Below are 19,340 nucleotides of genomic sequence, written 5' to 3' on the forward strand. Positions count from 1 at the left end.
TTGTAATTGTGCAAATGCCTGAAAATGTGATCCTTAAATGTGTGCTTCAGTTTCCCCAGCCACAGAATGGAGGTGCTGACAAAGCAGTTTTACAAAAGGTTGGCCAGATTCTTGCACTGTCAATAAAAATTGTTTTAGTACTGAGGCGCCACCCATATTCTTTCCGAGATTGCACACAAATGGAGAACCAGGAACACAAGGCCAAAGAAATGGGCGGCTCCTTCCTGTTTTGAACTTTGATGGGATCTGTAGGAGTGTGTTCTACGGCAACTTCTGTATTAGCCAGCTCTCTGAGCAAGCCAGGGCAAGTTATTGTGTCACACCACAGTGGCTGTGCACACTGGGACCCAGAATGAGAGCAGAGCTATGCCAGCCTAAAACCTAAAGCCTAAACCTAGAAGTGAGTGGCTCTAGAAAGTTCTGGGAAGTCAACATTAGCCTTTCCTCTGACCCCACTATAGCTGCCAGTCTCCTGGGTTGCTTATTACATACTTTCCTCACCAAAACTGTGCCAAATGCATGGTTAGAATCCAAAGGCCAGATTACATCTCAATTTGACACAGCTCAGATGCCATTCGGAAGCTATCTCTTGGCCAGCAGTACATGAGTAGGTGTGCATGAATGAGGAAAAAAAGCATGCTGAAAGCCCCTATCACACAAAACCAGCAACAAACATTCATCACGATTTCAACACAGTTTACTACAGCTCTCAGGTGTGTTGTATAAAACATGTTTAGTGCAACATAATACAAAGCTTTTTTAAAAAAAATCCCAAACAGGTTTCCACATCATGCATGGACAGAGTTTTCTCTTTGCTTCTTGGCTCGTAACAGAAAGTTAAGCGGAGAAAAGGTTGTTTGAAAAACTTCATGATAAAAGTTGTTGCAGGAAGAGTCTGGTTTATTAAAAAAAATATCAATATGTTGCCAGCCCAACTGATAAGTCATATTCCAGGTAAACTGTGTAACCACAAACACTGCTTCGAGGGAAAGCCCATCTCATGGCCCTCAGGAATGCATCTGCTTAAGAGAACTGAGCCGTGGAAGGGAATGTTTCTGGCCACTGGAGGTCACTGTGTAACAGCTTTCCATGGGCAGAGGGAAGCAATGCCAGTCCGAAAGGATGGGGAGAGATGTAGAGGCTACTGGGTCAATACAGCAGATTTTTAGTGCTCAGCTGAGGAGCAATGTTCTCTTAGGGCAGGAAAGGCTTCTCTTGATGTCTTTTTTTCCTTTTAAAACTGAAATGAGTTGCACTTCCTGCCCTGAAGCAGTATGTACAGGAGATTTTACATTTATAAAACAATACCCACTGGTTTTGGGGCTGCTGTTTGTTTGGTTTTTTTTGGTTGGTTCTTCATTTCCATTCGCTTTTCAATCCTCCCTTCTGAGCAGACCCTCTGGATAGCCAAGGGGGAGGAGTGTCTGAGTGTATATTAAGAGAGCAATATTATACACACAGAGGGGCTGCTAAGCAGTAACAATTTGATGGAGGGAAACTTCAAGAAGGTATGAGTGAAATGGAGCATAGCAAATTCCTTCCTCATAAGGAAAGGGCTCTCTTAAAACTAACGTTAGGTGGACTCCCCCTCCAGTTGAGTGAGACTTTTATGCACATGTATGTAGTATAGACACGCCCCCTCTCCTCCATCTATGGAGAGATTATACAGGGTGTAGATTTCTGTGCAGGCTCTTCACCTGCACTGAAACATCAGAGCATCATGGTTTAACCTACTAGCCTTGCAGAGTTCTCCAAGCAGGGCTGCTCTATCATGGACCTGCCAGCTCCTTCTCTCTTGAGGAAGGATAGTCCTATTGGCTTGCAGAGGACAGAGGCTGTGGGAATGGTCCCTCACAGACACCCAGGGATGGGGAAACAGGGTGTGCGGTATATCCCCACTTGGATTTGGCCACTCCACAAAAGACAAACAACGGCCAAGTTTGCCAGGACATCAAGGAAGACACTGAAAGGCCATTCTAGGCCATCGTTTCCCCCTGTTCCTCCCCTTCCCCCGACATACGCCAAGGATGTGTTAGAGGCGGTGGTTTCCTACACCGGATGTGCTGGGGTACTTGGCTTACTGAGTAATGGAATTTGGGTGCTCCAATTATACAGAACCCCCATTTGGTTTTTAACTGCTGTATCTTTCACGGAAAGAACAGCACCTACTGCCCCAGCACTTGCTTACAATAGGGGGTTGCAGGGAATAGAGTTGTTCTCCTAGAGAAATAAAGCCAAAATAACAGAAAATGGCATAAAAACACACAAGAGAAGGGAGAGAGGATCTGTTTCTTTCCAGAGGGCATAGTAGCACCCGGGGAGCAAATCCCTCCGGCAGCCTCCTTGCCTGGTTTCAACTCACATTGGTAATTAGTGCAAGTCATTGGAAACAAAATGAAACCTGTCATTAATTCCACACTCCCATTGCGTGGCTGTAACATACCACCCTTGCAGAACCATTCAAATATAATGAATCCCAGTAAATGGAGCCTCCCCCTCCGCTGCTTCCTAAAGTCATTACTTTGGTCAAGCTGACAAGGTTGGATCCAGCTGTCTGGCCCCGTGTGACTGGAGCACACAGGCAGCCCAGTCTCAACCCTGTCACCTCTGAGATTGCGGCAGTACTGTTTAGTAAAACCGAGGGGGAGGCTTTTGTCCCTGGTAAGCTGGGCTGTCTGGGAAGTCTTCTTCTGGCTAGCGGCAGGGCCACAGTATTTCATAAGCCCCAGGCACACACAGTCCTTTGGAGCAAACCAGGCTCTTTTAGTCCTGACTGCAAGTGGCCTGAGCATCCAATCCTGTCCAAGGACAAGACGACACCCCGCAAATGAAGCCCCGCATACATGCTAAATCCTCAAAGAAAGGAGAAATGTTTGGGACGGAGAAGTGGCTGAGCTAGCCTCATCTTCGAGATGGAACTCACTGAAACCCAGCTGCCCTCAAAGCGCAGTTCTGGTCCTGTTCACTTCAGGATAGTGAGCAGCTGGCTCAGTTCACCTTGGAGAAAGATTTTGTTCACTACAACATGAAGTCCAAGGAGGGGCGAACAAAATCTGTTTCAGGAAATGAATACTTTTACTCCAAAAAGAGCCCCAGGACACCCAGACCAGAGCGCTGAATGAAACTGCTCTGGGAGCTGCTCACGGGGCGATGGGGAGGGAAAGACGACAGTCTTTGGGTAACAAAAGCATAAGCCCAAAGGACAACAACTGATGAGAACAAAAAGAGGGAAATCCACTATGTACAGCAAGCACGTGGACTGTCCATCCATCTCTGGACTAATTTTGTTATCACAGGTGCTTGAGGAAGACTCAGACCCTCCAGTCCCAGAGCTGGGGGACTCTGAAGGGCTCAGTCACGGAGTCAAAGAACAGATGCTGAAATAAACTAAACAAGAACATCAAAACCTCTCCGTTCCTTTGGGTTCCAGGTGTGTCTTTGCCCCTGTCTCTCTCTCTCTCTGTGGGTCAGTCTCGGCCTCTCCCCTTTAGTCTATAGTTCCTGGGTGGATGCTGAGGACGGGCGGCTCCAGGCAGGTGGGAGAGTAGTTGAGGTGTGGCTCTTTGATCCACAGCAAAGGGACCCCATTTTTGCCCTCTGAGTTCTTGCTGGAGTTCCTGCTCTTGAATCGCACCAGCAGGATGGCAATGACCAGGATGCCGAAGATGGGGAAGGGGTAAAAGAACACAAAGTAGAAGAGGGCATCGTTGGAGCAGATGGTGGACTGCAGAGTGGAGCCTGAAAGCAGAGACAAAAGAAGGGAAAAAACTGAACACCACTGAACACTGAATCTTGGTCATCATCACCACTAGCCAGAGAAGTGTCAAAGAGACGGTGATAACAGACTAGTGCGGAGATGGGGAGGCATCAAGCTCAGAGTGGATTTTCAAATCTCCCCCTCCCCACAAAGGTGCTCTTTCCCTCAGTAAATGTCAGCTGGAGGGGGCTTGTTTTCCTTGCCTGACACTTATTCCTTTATATTAGACTCATATTCATCTCTGTACTCAAGAGGTGGGGTCAGGTCATATTTTACTCCCGTTGTGCAACCATTCAAACCTAGAAACTTTTTTTTAAATGAAAGCTGAGATTTTCACCAAGCCCCATGACTCTGGGATCTGGGGCTTTAAGAAAAACACCAAATATAACAAGACTCGGCAACACAAAGCAACAATATCTCAGGGAAAGTTTCACCTTTTATTCTGTTCACCAGTATAAAGTAGCTGAACCCTGCAACTTTCATCAGGAGGACTCGCACCAAGCTAGCTTAGTCTAAAGAGCCTCTGAGTTTGTGGATGCTGGGGTTTGACTGAAAGGAGACAGTGATAGCTTTGCCCTCTCCAGCTCCAATCCCAAAGGCTGCACTGATCTACCTTCCAGACAGGGCTCAGATCCTGCTCTACCACCTATTCTGGAAGAGGTTTCTATTTAAAGGGACAGTGCCCCAATGCAATACAAAATCCTATTTATGGAGACTCCTATACGAGTCACACCCATGGCTGGGTGCTCTGCTTTATCTTGCATGGCAGGGAGAGATGATGGAATAATGTACAGACACACCACAGCACACAATGCAACTGGCTCACCCAATAACTAGCCTGATATTCTTAGCTCTGATGCAGCCGCATGATTTGGTGCTTGAGGGAGTGATTTACCCAGAGCAGATATTTTTTGGTATATTTATGTCCTATGTATTCCATGCCCAGGTGACAGCAATCCTCCTCAGGGGGAAATGGAGGGGTTGGGGAAGGGAGTGTGGTGCAGCCACATCTTAATTCTCCCTCCCCACCCTACACATGCATTTAAGTCCCTTATTTGAAGAGACAGACCTTGGTCTCAGTGACACACAGGGATCTACCACTGTAGTGTGTCCCACCTACTACATTTGTAAGTCAAATGGCTTTTTTACTTCCCATTCCACTGGGAGCAGAAAGGGCGGAGTGGCTCACTAGCACGAGTGCTTAATACTCAGCCTCACTCATGCTTCCACCTCTGCGATCCATTCCCCGATCTCCAGTGGGCGTGCCCACGGGGCCTCATTGCATCGCATATTCCAAAAGACAGGGATAGCTTGAACTAAGATTCCCCATCCTCAGCTCTGAAACATGTCCTACCGAGGAAATCTGGCAGGGAAACCAGAAAGGATAGCTGGCATCTCAAAGGGCCCGCCCCTGTGCACCTGAAATGCCAGGGGTGACAAGTGAGCTGTCTTCAGCTCCAAGCACTGCAAAATCCACAGGACTTGCATCCAAAGCCTGTTTGCACCTTCTCGCCCTATGCGCTGGAAAAGGAAACTGGAAATGCTGGACAGTTCAGCCCAGTGCACACTGGCTCTCAGAGCAGAAGAGAAGAAAGCAGCATGTGTGTCAAGCTCCTCAAAAGTTCCCGGCAAGTCAGTCAGGCACAAGCGTCTCCCCTACAGAAGACAGTGCAGCCTCCGGCTGTGCAGCTGACCCATAGGATGCTGGATTTCATGCTGAGGTACAGACAGTAGCTGGGAGCACCTGGGTCACTAGAGTTTGAGGAACAGGCTCATCCTAAACCCCTATGGACATTAGCCAGTGTCACAAAGCCAGCCACCTCAATTCAGGGCTTCTGGCTGTTGCTTCTCAGGGATGAGCGAGGGGTCATGCAGGTCGGTGACAGACATTATGCTCCCAAGCTCCAGCACTGCCCGGCTTTTAATTGTGTTTCTGTCTTTTTCGGTTGTCAGTGAATACAGCGCTGGCGAAAGGCACCAGGGTTGGACACTCTGATGAATAAGTCCCTCCTTACCCACCGGAAAGGCACAGCATAAGCCACTTCAACTGCACTGTTGCCTCTGCCTGCCTCACCCCTAACCTGAAGGAGCCTCTTCAAGGCAGGACAGGACAATCCAGTCTCCGTGGTCCATTCAATCCTTGGCCTCTCTGCCTTGATTGCCAACAAGGGGGGCCACTGGTGTCAATGGTGGACAGGAGTCCCCTACGAACTAGGTTGAAACCCACCAACTCACAACATAGGGGACACCAGACAGGAATGACTTTGGGTTATTCCCCATCTGAATCTATGGCAGAAGTGAAAGGCTCCATTATTAGTTCCCTAGCATGATGCCAGGAAGGTTGTAGGGCCTGGGGAGAACGTTTGCATAGATATATTAACATACACTTCTCTGCACAGTCCCATGCCTCAGTCCCCCCGGCGGCCCCGCCCCACCTCCTCGTTGGAGCCGTCTGACATCTCACCTGTGTCCTGCACGTGAATAGTGACAGTGCCAGACTCCTCCTCAGCCAGCCTGTACCACACCCCTTTGGGATCAGGCAGCCACTCCTCCACGAGGCATGAGTAGTTGCCAGCATCAGCAGCGCCTGCCTGCAGCACCGTCAGTCGGTAGAGGACAGAGGAGAGCCTCTGGAAGCGCAGCCTGCCTTCAAAGCGGCCTGCCTCCTGGCCAAACACTGCATCCGGGCCCACGCTTAGCAGGGCCTCCCTCTCCTCCTCTTCCTCCGTGCCATGGCTAACCCGGCCTCCTCCCTCTTTCATCCTCAGGTTGTACCAGGTCACAGCGAAGTGGGACTCTTGGCTGGAGCGGGACAGAATGCTGCAGTCCAGCGGGAAGGGCTCCTTCTCCAGCACTGTGAGGTTGGAGACGGCGGTATCCACCTGCAAGGTGGGATCTGACAGTTCGGAGACATTCATTAATGAAAGCGGAGAGAAAAACAGAACAAACTGTCTGAAATGGCTACCCCTTTCCCGCCCAAGTGCACAGCCACAGTGGGGGTGGGTGAAGCACAGCCCCCAGGCTAAACACAGCCTATCCCTGGCCACTGTACCATTTTTGGCCATCCCGTGCAAACATCCCCAGCGAACAATGCTCCATTTTGATCAGAGGGTCGAAATGTGAACTTTCCTATAGCTCAGTTAGGCCTTGTTTGTGCTACCAGACAGACCCTGGCAGCAACCTTCCAGGAAGAAGTGTGCATGTGCGTATACTGTCATATGGAAAAACGGTTACATCAAGGTAATTCATTTAGATGCATAAAGAAATAAGGAACTCCAAAAATTACAGTTCTCCTATATTCACTCACATTGTGTATATGAAGGAACAATACTGCTCCATCATTAATGTTGCAAATAAACTTACATCATAAGTCTGATTTTTTTCTCCTGAGTTCTAAAATTTACAAAAGCCATCGTATTTTTGGCCTCAATACTGATAACTCTGATCTGGGGCTAAGGTTGATTTTTTCTGAAAAAGCACAAAGTGAATCGGACAACGGGTTCCTAAATCACGATGATCCCCCAAAACAGAGGTGTTAAATACAGTTCCAAGATTCTCAGGGTTGTCGTTTTCTGGGTTGGGGTTTTTTTTTTTTTTGGGGCCACTTTGCAGCAAACAAAGGGGAGGGATAAAGCTAGCTTCACCAGTTCCCCTAGCTGAGATCCAGGGCCCAGGATCTAAATTTAGTTGTTTAAAATCTGATTTCAAGAACAATTAACATTTGATTTAGTAACATCATCAGGGAACATGGGCTCTGGAGAACCTACCACAGCACCCCAAAGAGCTGCTGGAGATCTAAGTTTCCATTTAAAGATTTAAGAATGCAACTTCTAGCCCTTCTCTTTACACAGACTGAGTTCAAAGTGCAACCAACTACAAGGGAATCTTTTCAATAGAAAAATAATTTCTCCTCAAAAGCTTGGCCGGAGGTTCCCCCTCCTGGAGACCTCAGCAGGTCCAAAGGAAATAGGGGACTTCCCCTTTGATCTCTTCCTATGCAAAAATACACCCTTAAGCCCCACTCAGCTTTTCTACCCTGTAGGCCACCTAAGTTCCATTTAAGGGAGCACTGCTCCTGTGTAGACTTCAGGAGGCTATTTTGGCTGGCTCCTGGGGTCAGGGGCTAATTTTGGATCATTTGGGTGGGAAGCCTGTTACAGGCTGTGTGGGGATCTTCCTGGAACCTACCAAGGTCAGCAGGGAGCCCTTAGGAGCCCTGATGAGCAGCCCAAGGTTCATGGGATCAGGGGAGGTTCTGAGATTCCTAAAGGCCATGTCTACACTACAAAGTTAAGTCGATTTTACGTAAGTCGACATCGAGCCTCCGATTTAAGCAAGTCGATCTTGCGTGTCCACGCTATGCTCATTGTAGCAGCGGAGTACATCCTCACTAGCAGGGCTTGCATTGATGCCTGGAGCACTGCACTGTGGGTAGCTCTCCCACAGTGCATGTAGTGGAGTGGAATTTTGGGTTGGGCTTGCAATGCCTTATGAGACCAAACATTTGTGCGGTTGGTTATGGGAACAGGGTATTAGCCTCCCATGATGCACTTTCCCCCCTCCCTCCCTGAAATCAACCGCAAAAAAACCAAGCCTTTTTCTCGCCTTTTTTTGGTAGGCCTGGGTTACCCGTGCAGACGCCATAGCACGATAAGCATGGACCCAGCTCAGCTGTACGCTGTTGTTGTAAGCATTACAAACACCTCGAGCCTTATCCTGCAGTATTTGCTCAGCCAAAGTAGGAGCTGCTGCGTGGAACAATGTGATACACGCTAGCAGTCCTGCTGGAAGACATAGAGTGGAGCAATTCACAGTTGCTGGAGACAGCCACGCATCATCTTTACATGGTGGAGTGCCGCTGAGAAGTGAGAAGCCAGAAACCAGGGTAATAAGAAGAGCACATTGAGGGCTCTGTGTCTCCGGGAGGCTTTGAAAAGCAGTTTCAGCAATGAGCCAGAGTAATGTGACACTTACCTGTGTTCCTTACCAAACTGTCCACTTCATTGCATTTTCTCCCTGTAAATTCCACCCACACTAACCACTGTGTGTTGAATGAATAAAGAGCCTTTTCTCCTCAATCTGTTAAGTTTTATTATGAGCACAAACACACAGAGACAGCAAAGAAAAGTAAGATAACCTGGGGCAAAAGGGCTGATAACACCGTGGGGGGAGAAACAAGGACAGCTTGCTTACAGATGCATTGCAATAACAATCAAAGGTGTGGGAATGGGCGCCTTCTGGTCCTTGTACCCTCCCCTGGTGTTGAGTGCAAGGGATACCGAACTTTCCTCCCCCGCCTCATAGGACGTTTGGGGGAGGAGGATGTAGAACTGGGCGATGATGGCAACAGGTTCAGCATAGGCTGCAGAGGGATTCTAGCATCCAGCTGTCTTTCTTGAACCTCAACCAGACGCTTCAACATGTCTGATTGCTTCTTCATAATCCGCAGCATCTCTTCCTGCTTGGCACGCTCTTGTTCCCTGCATGCTCTCCTGTCCTCCCTGTCCATGCCCACGTTCTCAGACAGTGTGATCCTCCATGCGCTGCACTCTGTCTTGTCACTCTCGAAGGCACGCATTAACTCATGGAACAGGTCCTCCTGAGTCTTCTTTTTCCGCCTTCTAATCTGGGAAAGTCTCTGTCCCGGTGTGGAGGATGTGCCGACGGACAAGGTTTCAGCTGCAAGGAAGACAAAGCACTAGGGTAGCATTAACAGTGCATATATTGTTTCTGGTACAAGGTTAATTTTTTTTTTAAATAAAAAAAACACCCCTCAATGCACTTCCCTGCAAACCACAACATAATCACAACCACTGGCTACTGAAAGAGTCAGTTTGCTGCTCCAGCCATGGTGAGTAAGGCCAGGAGGCATGGGCGAGAACTCTTGTGCTGCAGCTTTTGTGAAGACATCCTTGGGATCACTGGTTGGAACTTGACAAAAGCCCCCTTGCCCCTAGAAACCTGGATGGTGCTTGAGGACAGGCCGCAGTGTAAAGCCCCCCAAATAGTTTGTTTTTTTTACAAAAGTGGCACTGGGTTGGGGTGGGGAGGATGGAGACAACTAGGAAGCTGCCCTCCCTGCCTTTTTTAAATACTGGTTGCAATACGCAGTGATCCCTTCCAACCACAACCACGGCACGTTTGGCAAAGCGTGGTCGTACGACCCAGATTTCACCAAACGGGGGGCGTATTACTTGTTGAATTGTTTGTGGTTTAAGGGCTAGCATTGAAAGCTTCCCCCATTTCCCCTACGTGACCATATGCAATATCACGCTCCTGAGGGTAACAGAGGCGGCAAGGGAGTAGATGCTGCAAGTGTTTGGGTACAGACCTGGTCCTTATGCTGCAATGATGCCAGCAGAGTTAATACTGGAGTGCCATGGGAAAGTGTCCTCCTGTGGTGAACAAAACAAGGCAGCCCTTCCCAGAAACCTTCTGCGAAGGATTGCAGAGTACCTCCATGAAAGCTTCCTAGAGATCTCCATGGAGGATTCCCGGGCCATCCCTGTGCACATAAACAATCTTTTTCAGAGAGCACCCTCTGCGTAGCTGGAGTGGCCATCGATACCCACTACACCTACCTTTTTGTTCAGATTAAACCTAAAAAATAACGGCATGTAACCCCTACAGTTTGATTGGAAATGTGTACTCACCAGAGGTGCCTTCCCTGGCATCACGCTCTGCCGCCGACTGGTCCTGTGAAGGGGGTGGGCTCCAGGGTTAAAAACAGTTCTTGGCTGTGGGGGGGAATGGATCCTCTACTTGTCTGCCTCACATTTCCCTCCTCCTCATCAACAATGTCCTCCTTGTTGTTGCTTGAGGTCACCCAGGGCTCCTGGGAGGTATCCACAAAGCGTTTTGGGGTAGTGGTGGGGTCGCCACCAAGAATCGCATGCGGCTTCTCATAAAAGCGGCATGTCTGTGGGGCAGAACCAGAGCGACTGTTCACCTCCCTTGTCTTCTGGTACGCTTGCCGAAGCTCCTTTATTTTCATGCGGCACTGCTGCGTGTCCCCAGTGTAACCCTTCTCCCCCAGGCCCCGGGTGATCTTGGCATAGATGTCAGCATTTCTTCTACTGGCTTGGAGCTCTGCCTGCACAGACTGTTCTCCCCACACAGCAATGAGATCCACCACTTCCTGTGTACTCCATGCTGGAGCGCGATTGCGACCTTGGGTCTCCACGATCAGCTGTGCTGACGAGCTCTCCACGCTGATCAAACAGGAAATGAAAATTTAAAAGTTCCCGGGGCTTTAACAGGGGAGCGGCTGTTTCCTGTGTACCTGGCTGACATGCAGCGCAGTTGAAAGTGCTCTCCAGAGCAGTCACAGCAGAGCACTGTGGGACACCTCCGGGGGGGCCAATTCATTTGAATTACACAACGCAGTGTCTATACTATCCCCATGTCGACCTGTGGATGTCGAATCAAGCGCTACACCTCTCGCAGAGCTGGAGTACAGAAGTCGACTTTACAGGCCATTTAGGTCAGCGGAAAGGACTCGGTAGTGTAGATACATACATTATTAAATTGACCTAATGCAGCTTATGTCGACCTAAGTTTGTAGTGTTAACCAGGCCTAAAGCTGACAAAGCGGTGGAATAGGGAAGAAGGTCTCCACTCCCTGTGATCCTCTTCATGGACAATGGGGAGTAGCTGAAGTAGAAGGGACTTTTTCCCTTCATTCTATCAACTCTCAAAGTCTGCCACCTGCATTTCCCTCGCCCCACTTCCTGCAAGCATTAAGCAGATAATAGGAATGTGGCTCTCCTACAACTCTCTACAGCATCCTGAGAGTCTAAAGAAGTTCACAGAAGTGGGACTCTTTTTTTGTGGACCTGAGGTCTGCAGCATCAGGACTTCCCTCTAAAGGGCAGCAGGTGGTGTTTGCAGCTAGCAGGATCCCCTCCCCCAGGCCTCCCAAGCACTGCTGGATCAGGACCCTTAGGGTTTATAGGAACAGGGCACCTTTCTAGAAGTTCTTAGGTATTTGAGATGGTCCTAAGGAAATTCTCATATAAGAAACTTCATGCAGGTGATGTAAGGCTGCAAGTACATGTCAATGGTTTGAGTTTGTGTCCTTCAGGGAGGTCGCAGGAGGAAATGGAGAAGACAAGCCTTGAGATTCTTGAGATTTCTAAGATAAACACAAGCAAGGCAAATCCAGGCCTCCTCATAAAGCAGCAAATACAGGAACGGCAAAAACCCAGTTTTCCTCCTTTTTGCAAGTTACCTACAAGAGTATTTTCCAATTGCTCACAACTACTGATTCCCAAAAAATAAGAACAAAGAGATTCTTTTTCATGGAAGAATGAGTCACATGCTAAGTTTGGAGCTTTTGTTCAGCCATTTTTGAGTTACTTGTGAGCAAAAAAAAGTTGCTTTTCTTTAAACCTAAATCAATGTAGTCCTCTTCCCCTATCTCCCCGCACCCATCCAATGCAACACACACTTCCACCACTCAAAAGGGGCTAAAGGGATTTCCTTCTACACTTTGCTACAGCATTCATCTCAGGGCTTAGATCAGGGCTGGGAAGTTTCAGCCCAAATGGAGATTTATAAATAATCTTAGTTATAGTATGTGTAATCTACGTAGTAATCACCTGGAGACATGAGGACCTTTCTGCTCAAGCCATGTCATTTGGAAGAGTTTCCCAAGCCAAGATTTCATGGATATGATTTTCATAATCCCCGAGACAGCATTTTTTCCCTTTAGGGCACAAACCCTCTCCACAGGTAATTACATCCCTGCCACAACCTTTCCAGTCTCCTGACATTTTGCCAGCAGCATTGCACATCCCCAGGGAGAAGTCCCAATGAAATATCCTGGGGATCTGTGTAAAAACAATCAATGAATGTATTCCCAGGGACTTAAATCCAGAAGGGAATATTATGATCGTCTAGTGTGACCTTTTGTCTAGCACAGGCCAGAGAATTTCAACCAGTGATTCCTTCATCAAGCTCAATAATTTCTGGCTGAACAGAAGCATTTCATTTAAAAAGACATCCTGTCTTGATTCAAACACTTCAGAGGATGGAGAATCCACCACTTCCCTCGGTAAGTTGTTCATTACCCTCACTGTTCAAAATGTGTGTCTTATTTCCAGTCTGAATTTGTCTGGCTTCACTTTCCAGCCAGGGGCTCTTGTAATGAGTGAAAGGCTTCAGACATACACCTCCTGCAAAGCAGGCACAGGCTCTGGAAAGGCTAAGGAAGGGTTCTGTTCCCACTGTCACTTTGCTGTACATGGCACGAGTGTGTATTTGGCAGCAGCAGGGAACACAGGAACTGCCAGACCAGATCAGACCAGTGGCCCATCTAGCCCAGAACCCTGTCTCTGACAGCAGCCAGCACCAGATGCTTCAGAAGAAGGTGCAAGAAGCCCCAAAAGTGAGCAGTTATGAAATAATCTCCTCCCAGGAGAAATTGCTTCCTAACCCCCTCACCAGGTAGAGAGCCGGGAGTTCTGTTCCCAGACTGGACAAGTCACAATATTGCTCTGCTTCAGTTTCTCCATCTGTAGTGTGGCGACAATCCATCTTGCTAAACAGCTTGGATAAAAGCTCCAATCTGAATGCCTGAAGAGGCTTTCAACCCATGTAATTATCTCCCATCAGATGCTCATGCAAGATCATAAGGTCCCTTTAAACAGATCACGATGTCACACAAGGTCGCATTTTAAACTAGAACATTAACACCGTGTAAAATATATGCAATGTAAGTCATCTGAATGATTGAAACGAAAAAATATCTAGATATAAATTCCACGCTCTCCATCTCCACCCCCTTGCTGCACCTTGGGGTCAGGGTGGTGCTGGTGTTTTAAAAAAATTCATAGGCCCTCCAGCAACATCAGAGAGGAAGACAACCAAATCCCCAAATCCCATTAGAGGATTGCTGTGTCTGCGGTACCCCTGTGTTCTCCCTCCAGATTAGCATGGTGGCAATGAAGGGACACAGAAACGTTAGCTCAAGCTGTTGCTGCTGCCAGCCCTGCTCCCCCCAGCTCAGCTGCAGTGCATGGGGTGAGGGAACAAAGGAGAGAAACAAAGAGGGAGTTGGCAACGGGCATGAAAGAGTCACACGGCCGCCATTCCCCTCCCTCCCTACCCAGCATGCCCAAATCAGTCCTGAGCTGGTGGGTGAACATGCAGGCTGGAGTGAGATATGGCTCCCTCACGTGCCCACTGGAGATGGGGCTGCCAAGCGGTCATGTTTGGGGAGTGCTTTGAGGTGGCAGATGTGCCATTATAACAAAGAATAGTCAGTTACGCCATTTCTCACGATGTGGGAGATTTCTGGTTTCAGGGGGGTGATGAGGAGAGGCCTGGCAAGCCAGGTTAGGACCCTCACAATTTGGGAGGGAGAGGAAGGGTCTCTCTCTCTGATGCAGCCCCAGAGCCCGAGGAATGTGACCCAGAGGATCCAGTTACCTGGCTGTTTCACAGTGACAGTAGTCAGCCCAGAGAGGTCTTCTGCCCTTTTGTACCACTGGTTGCTGGGATCCAAGAGCCACTCCTCGACGCGGCAGTCGTAGGCTCCGCTGTCTTGCACCACCACGTTCTGGAGGGTGAGCAGGTACAGGCCTGGGGAAGGGCTCTCCAAATGTAGCCTGCCCTTCAGGTCGCTCAGTGCTGCCAGATCTCCGTACTGCAGAGTGGCCTGGCGGCTCAGCCGTGCCACTGCCTCTTTCTCTGGGTGGCCAGATTTCCACACGTACCATTCCACTGAGAGCTGCGAAGCGGGGCTGGTCCGGTTGGTGACGGCGCACTCCAGTGTCACCCACTGGTTCTCCAGAACCGTGATGTTCTTCTGGGTCTGGTTCACCTGTAGACGATTGTCTGGGGGGAGGGGAAAAACAGAGACCAAAAAAAACCACGATGACATGACTGCAACATCCGCTGTCCTTCCTCACCCCAATCCCTTCCCAGCTGTGTGTGTCTCCTCACTCACACCTAAAATCAGGCTCTCAGCTCCCCAGAGCTTCCTGTTTGTTCTGTGAACCGTCTAACACAATTCTGGGTGTGGTAAAAAAAGATAAGGCTACGATTTTCAAAGAAGCCAAAGGAAGTTCATTTGAATCCCTTTGAAATTCAATGGAATTTGGGCACCTGATTCTCTTAGTGCCCCTTTTTTCTCAGGTGAAATAAATACAGTCACCCAATCCCCATGGTGTGGAAGGCCAGAGAGGTACTGGAGACACAGCAATCCTCTAACAGGAGCTGGGGATTTAGAACGTGCCAACAAGACTATCTGGAGCTGAAGGGGTCACACCTGGTGTCACTAGATTAGGAATTTCTCCTCAATTTGACCTACAACTTAATTGACACCGAGGGTGGCTGCAATCAGCTGTGTATGCACATAATGGGTATATCCCAGCCTCCTACCAAGCTGCCAAAGCAAACCCTCAGAAAGGGCAGGGTTTAAGCTTCCCTGGTATAGTAAATGCTCTGTCATGACAGAACAGAGATGGGTGCTAAAGGGTCTCACATAACACTGAGTGGCATAAGGTTTAGGGGTGTAAAGTCAATAGTGGGTTACAACCCTCCTCCTCCCATCACACACAGGTCCCCAGGCACGTAACCCCCTGCAACCACCCGTTGAAATCTGTACTTCTTTGGACCAGAGTTTGAGGATCCATGGAGTACTGTGAACAACTGGGTCTGGTGACCATTTGGCCCTCGGGCCATATACTCTCGTCTGTGGTGTTTCATGGCCTGGATAAATAGACATGGTAACACCTGACCTAGAGGTTGGAGACTGGCTACACTACAGCTGTAGGATAACTGCTCTGTCCTGCCTAGGCCCAGACTGCTGAAATGCTGAAGGACTGATTACCAGTCAAGGATTATGAGTTGAACCCCTCATCTGCATGATATTATCCTTCTGCAGATCTGCCTCCCAGCTGTGCTCTTTCCTCCTCCTCCCCTAGACCTAGAGGGTATTCTTTCTCAGCTGCAGTCACCCCCACAGGGTACTCTTCACATGCAGAGGAAGCTGGAGTCCTCTAGCTGTCTGGGCAAGGCAGGTTCCTCCTCCAGGAGGAGGCCCGGATAATATGCCTCTGGAGTGAGACCTGGATGGGGGAAGCTGTCAGCCTTTAAAGATCCTCCCTCCCCACCCCACCCCATATAAACAGCCCTCCTCCCCTGCATATCCATGGTTGAGGACCACTTTGGCGGAGAGGAGCAGGATCCTGATTAATTCAGTATATCCTTATTACCTCCGTTTCCCATCGCTGCCGATGACATCCTCTGCCATGGAAACCACCAGCAGAGCAGATTTCTCTCTCCCTGGCAGCCAGCTTCCCACCTCATTAAACTCATTACTCATCTCTCATGCAGAGTGCAAGAGAGCCGAGACACGCTCCCGTTGGGATATTGGCAGAGAGTAAAATCAAACTGGATATGAAAAAGCCCTGCATGCAGAGCTCTGCCAGGCACACACATGCCTGCTGCCTCTCATTAGGTCACTAGTTGCCACTCCAGCAGCAGGACACTGTCTCAAACAGGAGTTACACTCTTACTTAACATTGACATAGGAGGAGCAGTCCAATGTAGCTAAGCCCAACCTCAACTTGACCACTTTTCCTTGTCAAGACAAAGCCACCAACAACTAAAGGCGTCTTCAAGCCCTTCTCCAGAAAGATCCACCCAATGAGAGCTGTGCCGATCCCACCTCTCCCCCCCAAAAACAGATCCTCTACTTTCAACACAATGTAAAATGCCCCAGCCTGTCCACACCTCCCTCTTCAAGGCAGATCCCTTTCTGTTGTGTCCTCACTCAGACACAATCCAGCTTCTTCTCTCCCTAACCCTGCAGACGTGCTCCCAATGCCAGCATCCATTTTGCTAGTTAATGACTCGACGGCTAAATCAAAACATAGCAGTGGAGAGATGGGGTTGCATGGAGAGTGCAGGCCATGGACAGCGTGAGGTAGGGAACTGCGGAGGCACAGCAGGTCAAGGCTTGTACCAGGCAAGACTACTGCCCACCCCACTGCTGCAAACATCCCCCATCCCAGCATGGTGCCTCTTATCCAGTTTCCTGCAAAACTCCATTTCCAGTTGCCAGCTATGTGGAAAGTAGCCAGTTCTCAAAGGACTACACGGATTTATGCATACGCCTGGAGAGGGTAAATCACACTTCCTTATTCCTGTGCAAGGCTCTGCTGTGGGAACAGGCAGGCTGTGTAATACCTGATACAGAGCCCTTTATCTCCTCCCTTTAACACACCGGTAAAGCTCGGGAGGATAGTAAAACACCCCTGGGTACATTCCTTAACCCAGCAGTCTGCTTCCATTCCTGAACCCCCTTGGGCTTTCCTTGTGTGTGTGTGTGGGCGGGGGAAGGGGCAGAGGGAGAATAGCCCTTGAGGACAGGGTCCCCATTTGAAGGGGAAGCTGCAGAGCCCCGCATGGTTTGGACACAAATCAGTTCAGGGAGGAGACAGACATCACGAATGTGGTTGATACAGATGAGAGTAAGAGCAGACTCAGGCTGTGAACGGGATACACATGCGTAAGCCCCGGGTGCTCCTGGGGGTAACAGGAAGAGTGACAGTGGCTCTGAGCTTCAGCATGACAGAGTAAGGCTATGTTTCACTGACGCTAGCCCAGCTCTCCGTGGGTGATGGAAACAGGTGTGGAACCTACTGGCTGCCCAGGCCCAGTGGGGAACAAATGACCTTTATGCAGGAACACCTGCACCGCTTGCTAACTACACATCACCCCAGCCGGAACAGAGGGACTTACCAGATTCCAGCACTCTGGCTGGGTGGGGAGGCGCGTCCCAAGAGCACGCAACAAGCAGGGGGATGTTTGGCAAAGTGGGAAGAGAAGCCTGGCTTCCAGTCTGGGGACAAAGGCCCAGGCTATGAGGTGAGGAAGGTGTGATTGGGTCCAGTTTGGGGACAAAGGTTTAGTGTGGGAGAGGGAGGAAGGGGAGAAGGATTTAGCTCAATATTTAGTTCAGCTGCAGGTTTTGGGCAAAGTTAACAGCTGGGGAGAGGGTTTGCCAGGGGAATGCCCTGCCGGTGTAGTCCATGTTACCTGGCTGCTTGACGGTGACCTCGGTTCGCCCAGACACCTCCTCCGCCAGCTTGTACCAGGCGTGGTTGGGGCTTAGCAGCCACTCCTCCACATGGCAGTAGTAGCTTCCGCTGTCACTGACCTCTGCCCGCTGGACAGTAAGGCTGAAGAGCCCTCCAGAGGAGGATCGCTCGAACTGCAGCCTCCCCCGTAGCCCCTCCTCCTCGGCGTAGGTGCCGTACTCGAAAGCAGAGCTGTGGGTTGTCTTCAGGATGAGCTTGCCATCGGCGTCGGATGGCTTGTGGACATACCACAGCACAGCAAAGTGAGAGTCCAGGCTGGTCTGCGATTTCACGGAGCAGTTCAGGGGGATGGGCCTGTTCTCCACCAGGGTGATGCTCCGCTTTGATTTGCTGACCTGTAGCTTGGTCACTAAGAGGAAGGAGAGGGGAGGATGAGAAGTGGTAGGTCATTAACACAGAGAAAAAACCCCCACAGTTAATTTAAAAAAAAAAAAAAAAAAAGACGACAACCCTCCCCACACATGTAGTCTCATCCATTATCTCCTTGTAAAGACTAAATAGGACCACTGATCCACAGGAATTTAGAGACCCCTGTATTGAATCTTCTTCCCAGTTTCCTCCTTCACCTCAATGAACTCCTGAATCCTCCCCACAGCTCCCCCAGTGAGAGGCTTGGTTTCTCACAGCTGCCTCAGGCCCCTTAGAAGGATCCTGGATTAAGGCATCCACTCTAGCAGGAGATTCACACATATCATCCGTTCCCCAGGGACTTCAGATTCTTCTGTCCCTAGGGCTGCACTTGTTAAATGAACCCTTGTTTTTCCAAAGCTTCCTGCACAAATCTCTGTGCTGCTGACCCAGCCCCACAGAAAGCCACCTGCAGATAGAACGTGTACCCTGCCACACCCTGATCATCTCACTGAACTGAAAGCTTTTTAAAGGCTATTTGGGATCAGATCAATATGGACATTAAAACATGAGCAATGTGCGAAACAGACACTTGACTGGAATGGAAGAGGAGGGAAGCACAGTCTGGTTTGCAGTCAGAGCCCATGGCGGGAAGTCAGGAGTTCTGTGCCAAGTTCTGCCACATGCTTGCTGTCTGACCTTGGGCAAATCACAGAGACCGTGACTCTCTCAACTTCCCACCATTACCTCCATCAGTTCAGCTCCCCGAGTGGTAGCAAAGGTGGCTGCACTAGTGTATGCAAGGCACAGGACCCACTGGTATTTTAGCCACTGTGTTCAGACCCGCTCTGAACAGGGTGACAATGGGTTTAAAACCCTGGTGCCCTCCCTATGCTGAAACAAGAATCATGGAGTGACAGTCTTATTGTATGTGCATGGGCTATGTCTAATACAATGGGCCTTAATCCCTGACTGGTGCCCCTAGGAACTACTTCAACACAAACAAAATAGTTCAGCGTATTTACATCTGTATGAAGGTACCGGTGCCTTTCCTGCACTTTTGGGGCTGTCTGAGATTTGGTGTGCCCTAGATCCCACTGAATGAAGATTTGAAGTGAGGAGCA

General features: G+C 49.4%; 1 protein-coding gene across 6 annotated transcripts in view; it reads right to left on the bottom strand.

The window, feature by feature from the left end:
- Positions 1 to 679: 679 nt before the first annotated feature.
- Positions 680 to 19,340, bottom strand: part of IGSF3 (immunoglobulin superfamily member 3) — a 156,281-nt gene continuing 137,620 nt past the window's right edge. For 3 of the 6 annotated variants that reach the window (XM_043538423.1, XM_037906455.2, XM_027823235.3), the window contains 4 exons: positions 17,807 to 18,217; positions 14,189 to 14,596; positions 6,222 to 6,653; positions 680 to 3,738 (listed from right to left, as the gene is read on the bottom strand). In XM_043538423.1, the coding sequence (XP_043394358.1) occupies positions 3,488 to 3,738; positions 6,222 to 6,653; positions 14,189 to 14,596; positions 17,807 to 18,217 (1,502 nt within the window). In that variant the 3' untranslated portion in view covers positions 680 to 3,487. Of the gene's footprint in view, positions 3,739 to 6,221; positions 6,654 to 8,832; positions 9,437 to 14,188; positions 14,597 to 17,806; positions 18,218 to 19,340 lie in introns of those variants that run through there. The other 3 variants (XM_043538425.1, XM_037906469.2, XM_043538424.1) reach the window with 1 other exon arrangement.

This window comes from Chelonia mydas, chromosome 1 (assembly GCF_015237465.2).
Source record: "Chelonia mydas isolate rCheMyd1 chromosome 1, rCheMyd1.pri.v2, whole genome shotgun sequence".
Classification (NCBI taxonomy): domain Eukaryota; kingdom Metazoa; phylum Chordata; order Testudines; family Cheloniidae; genus Chelonia; species Chelonia mydas.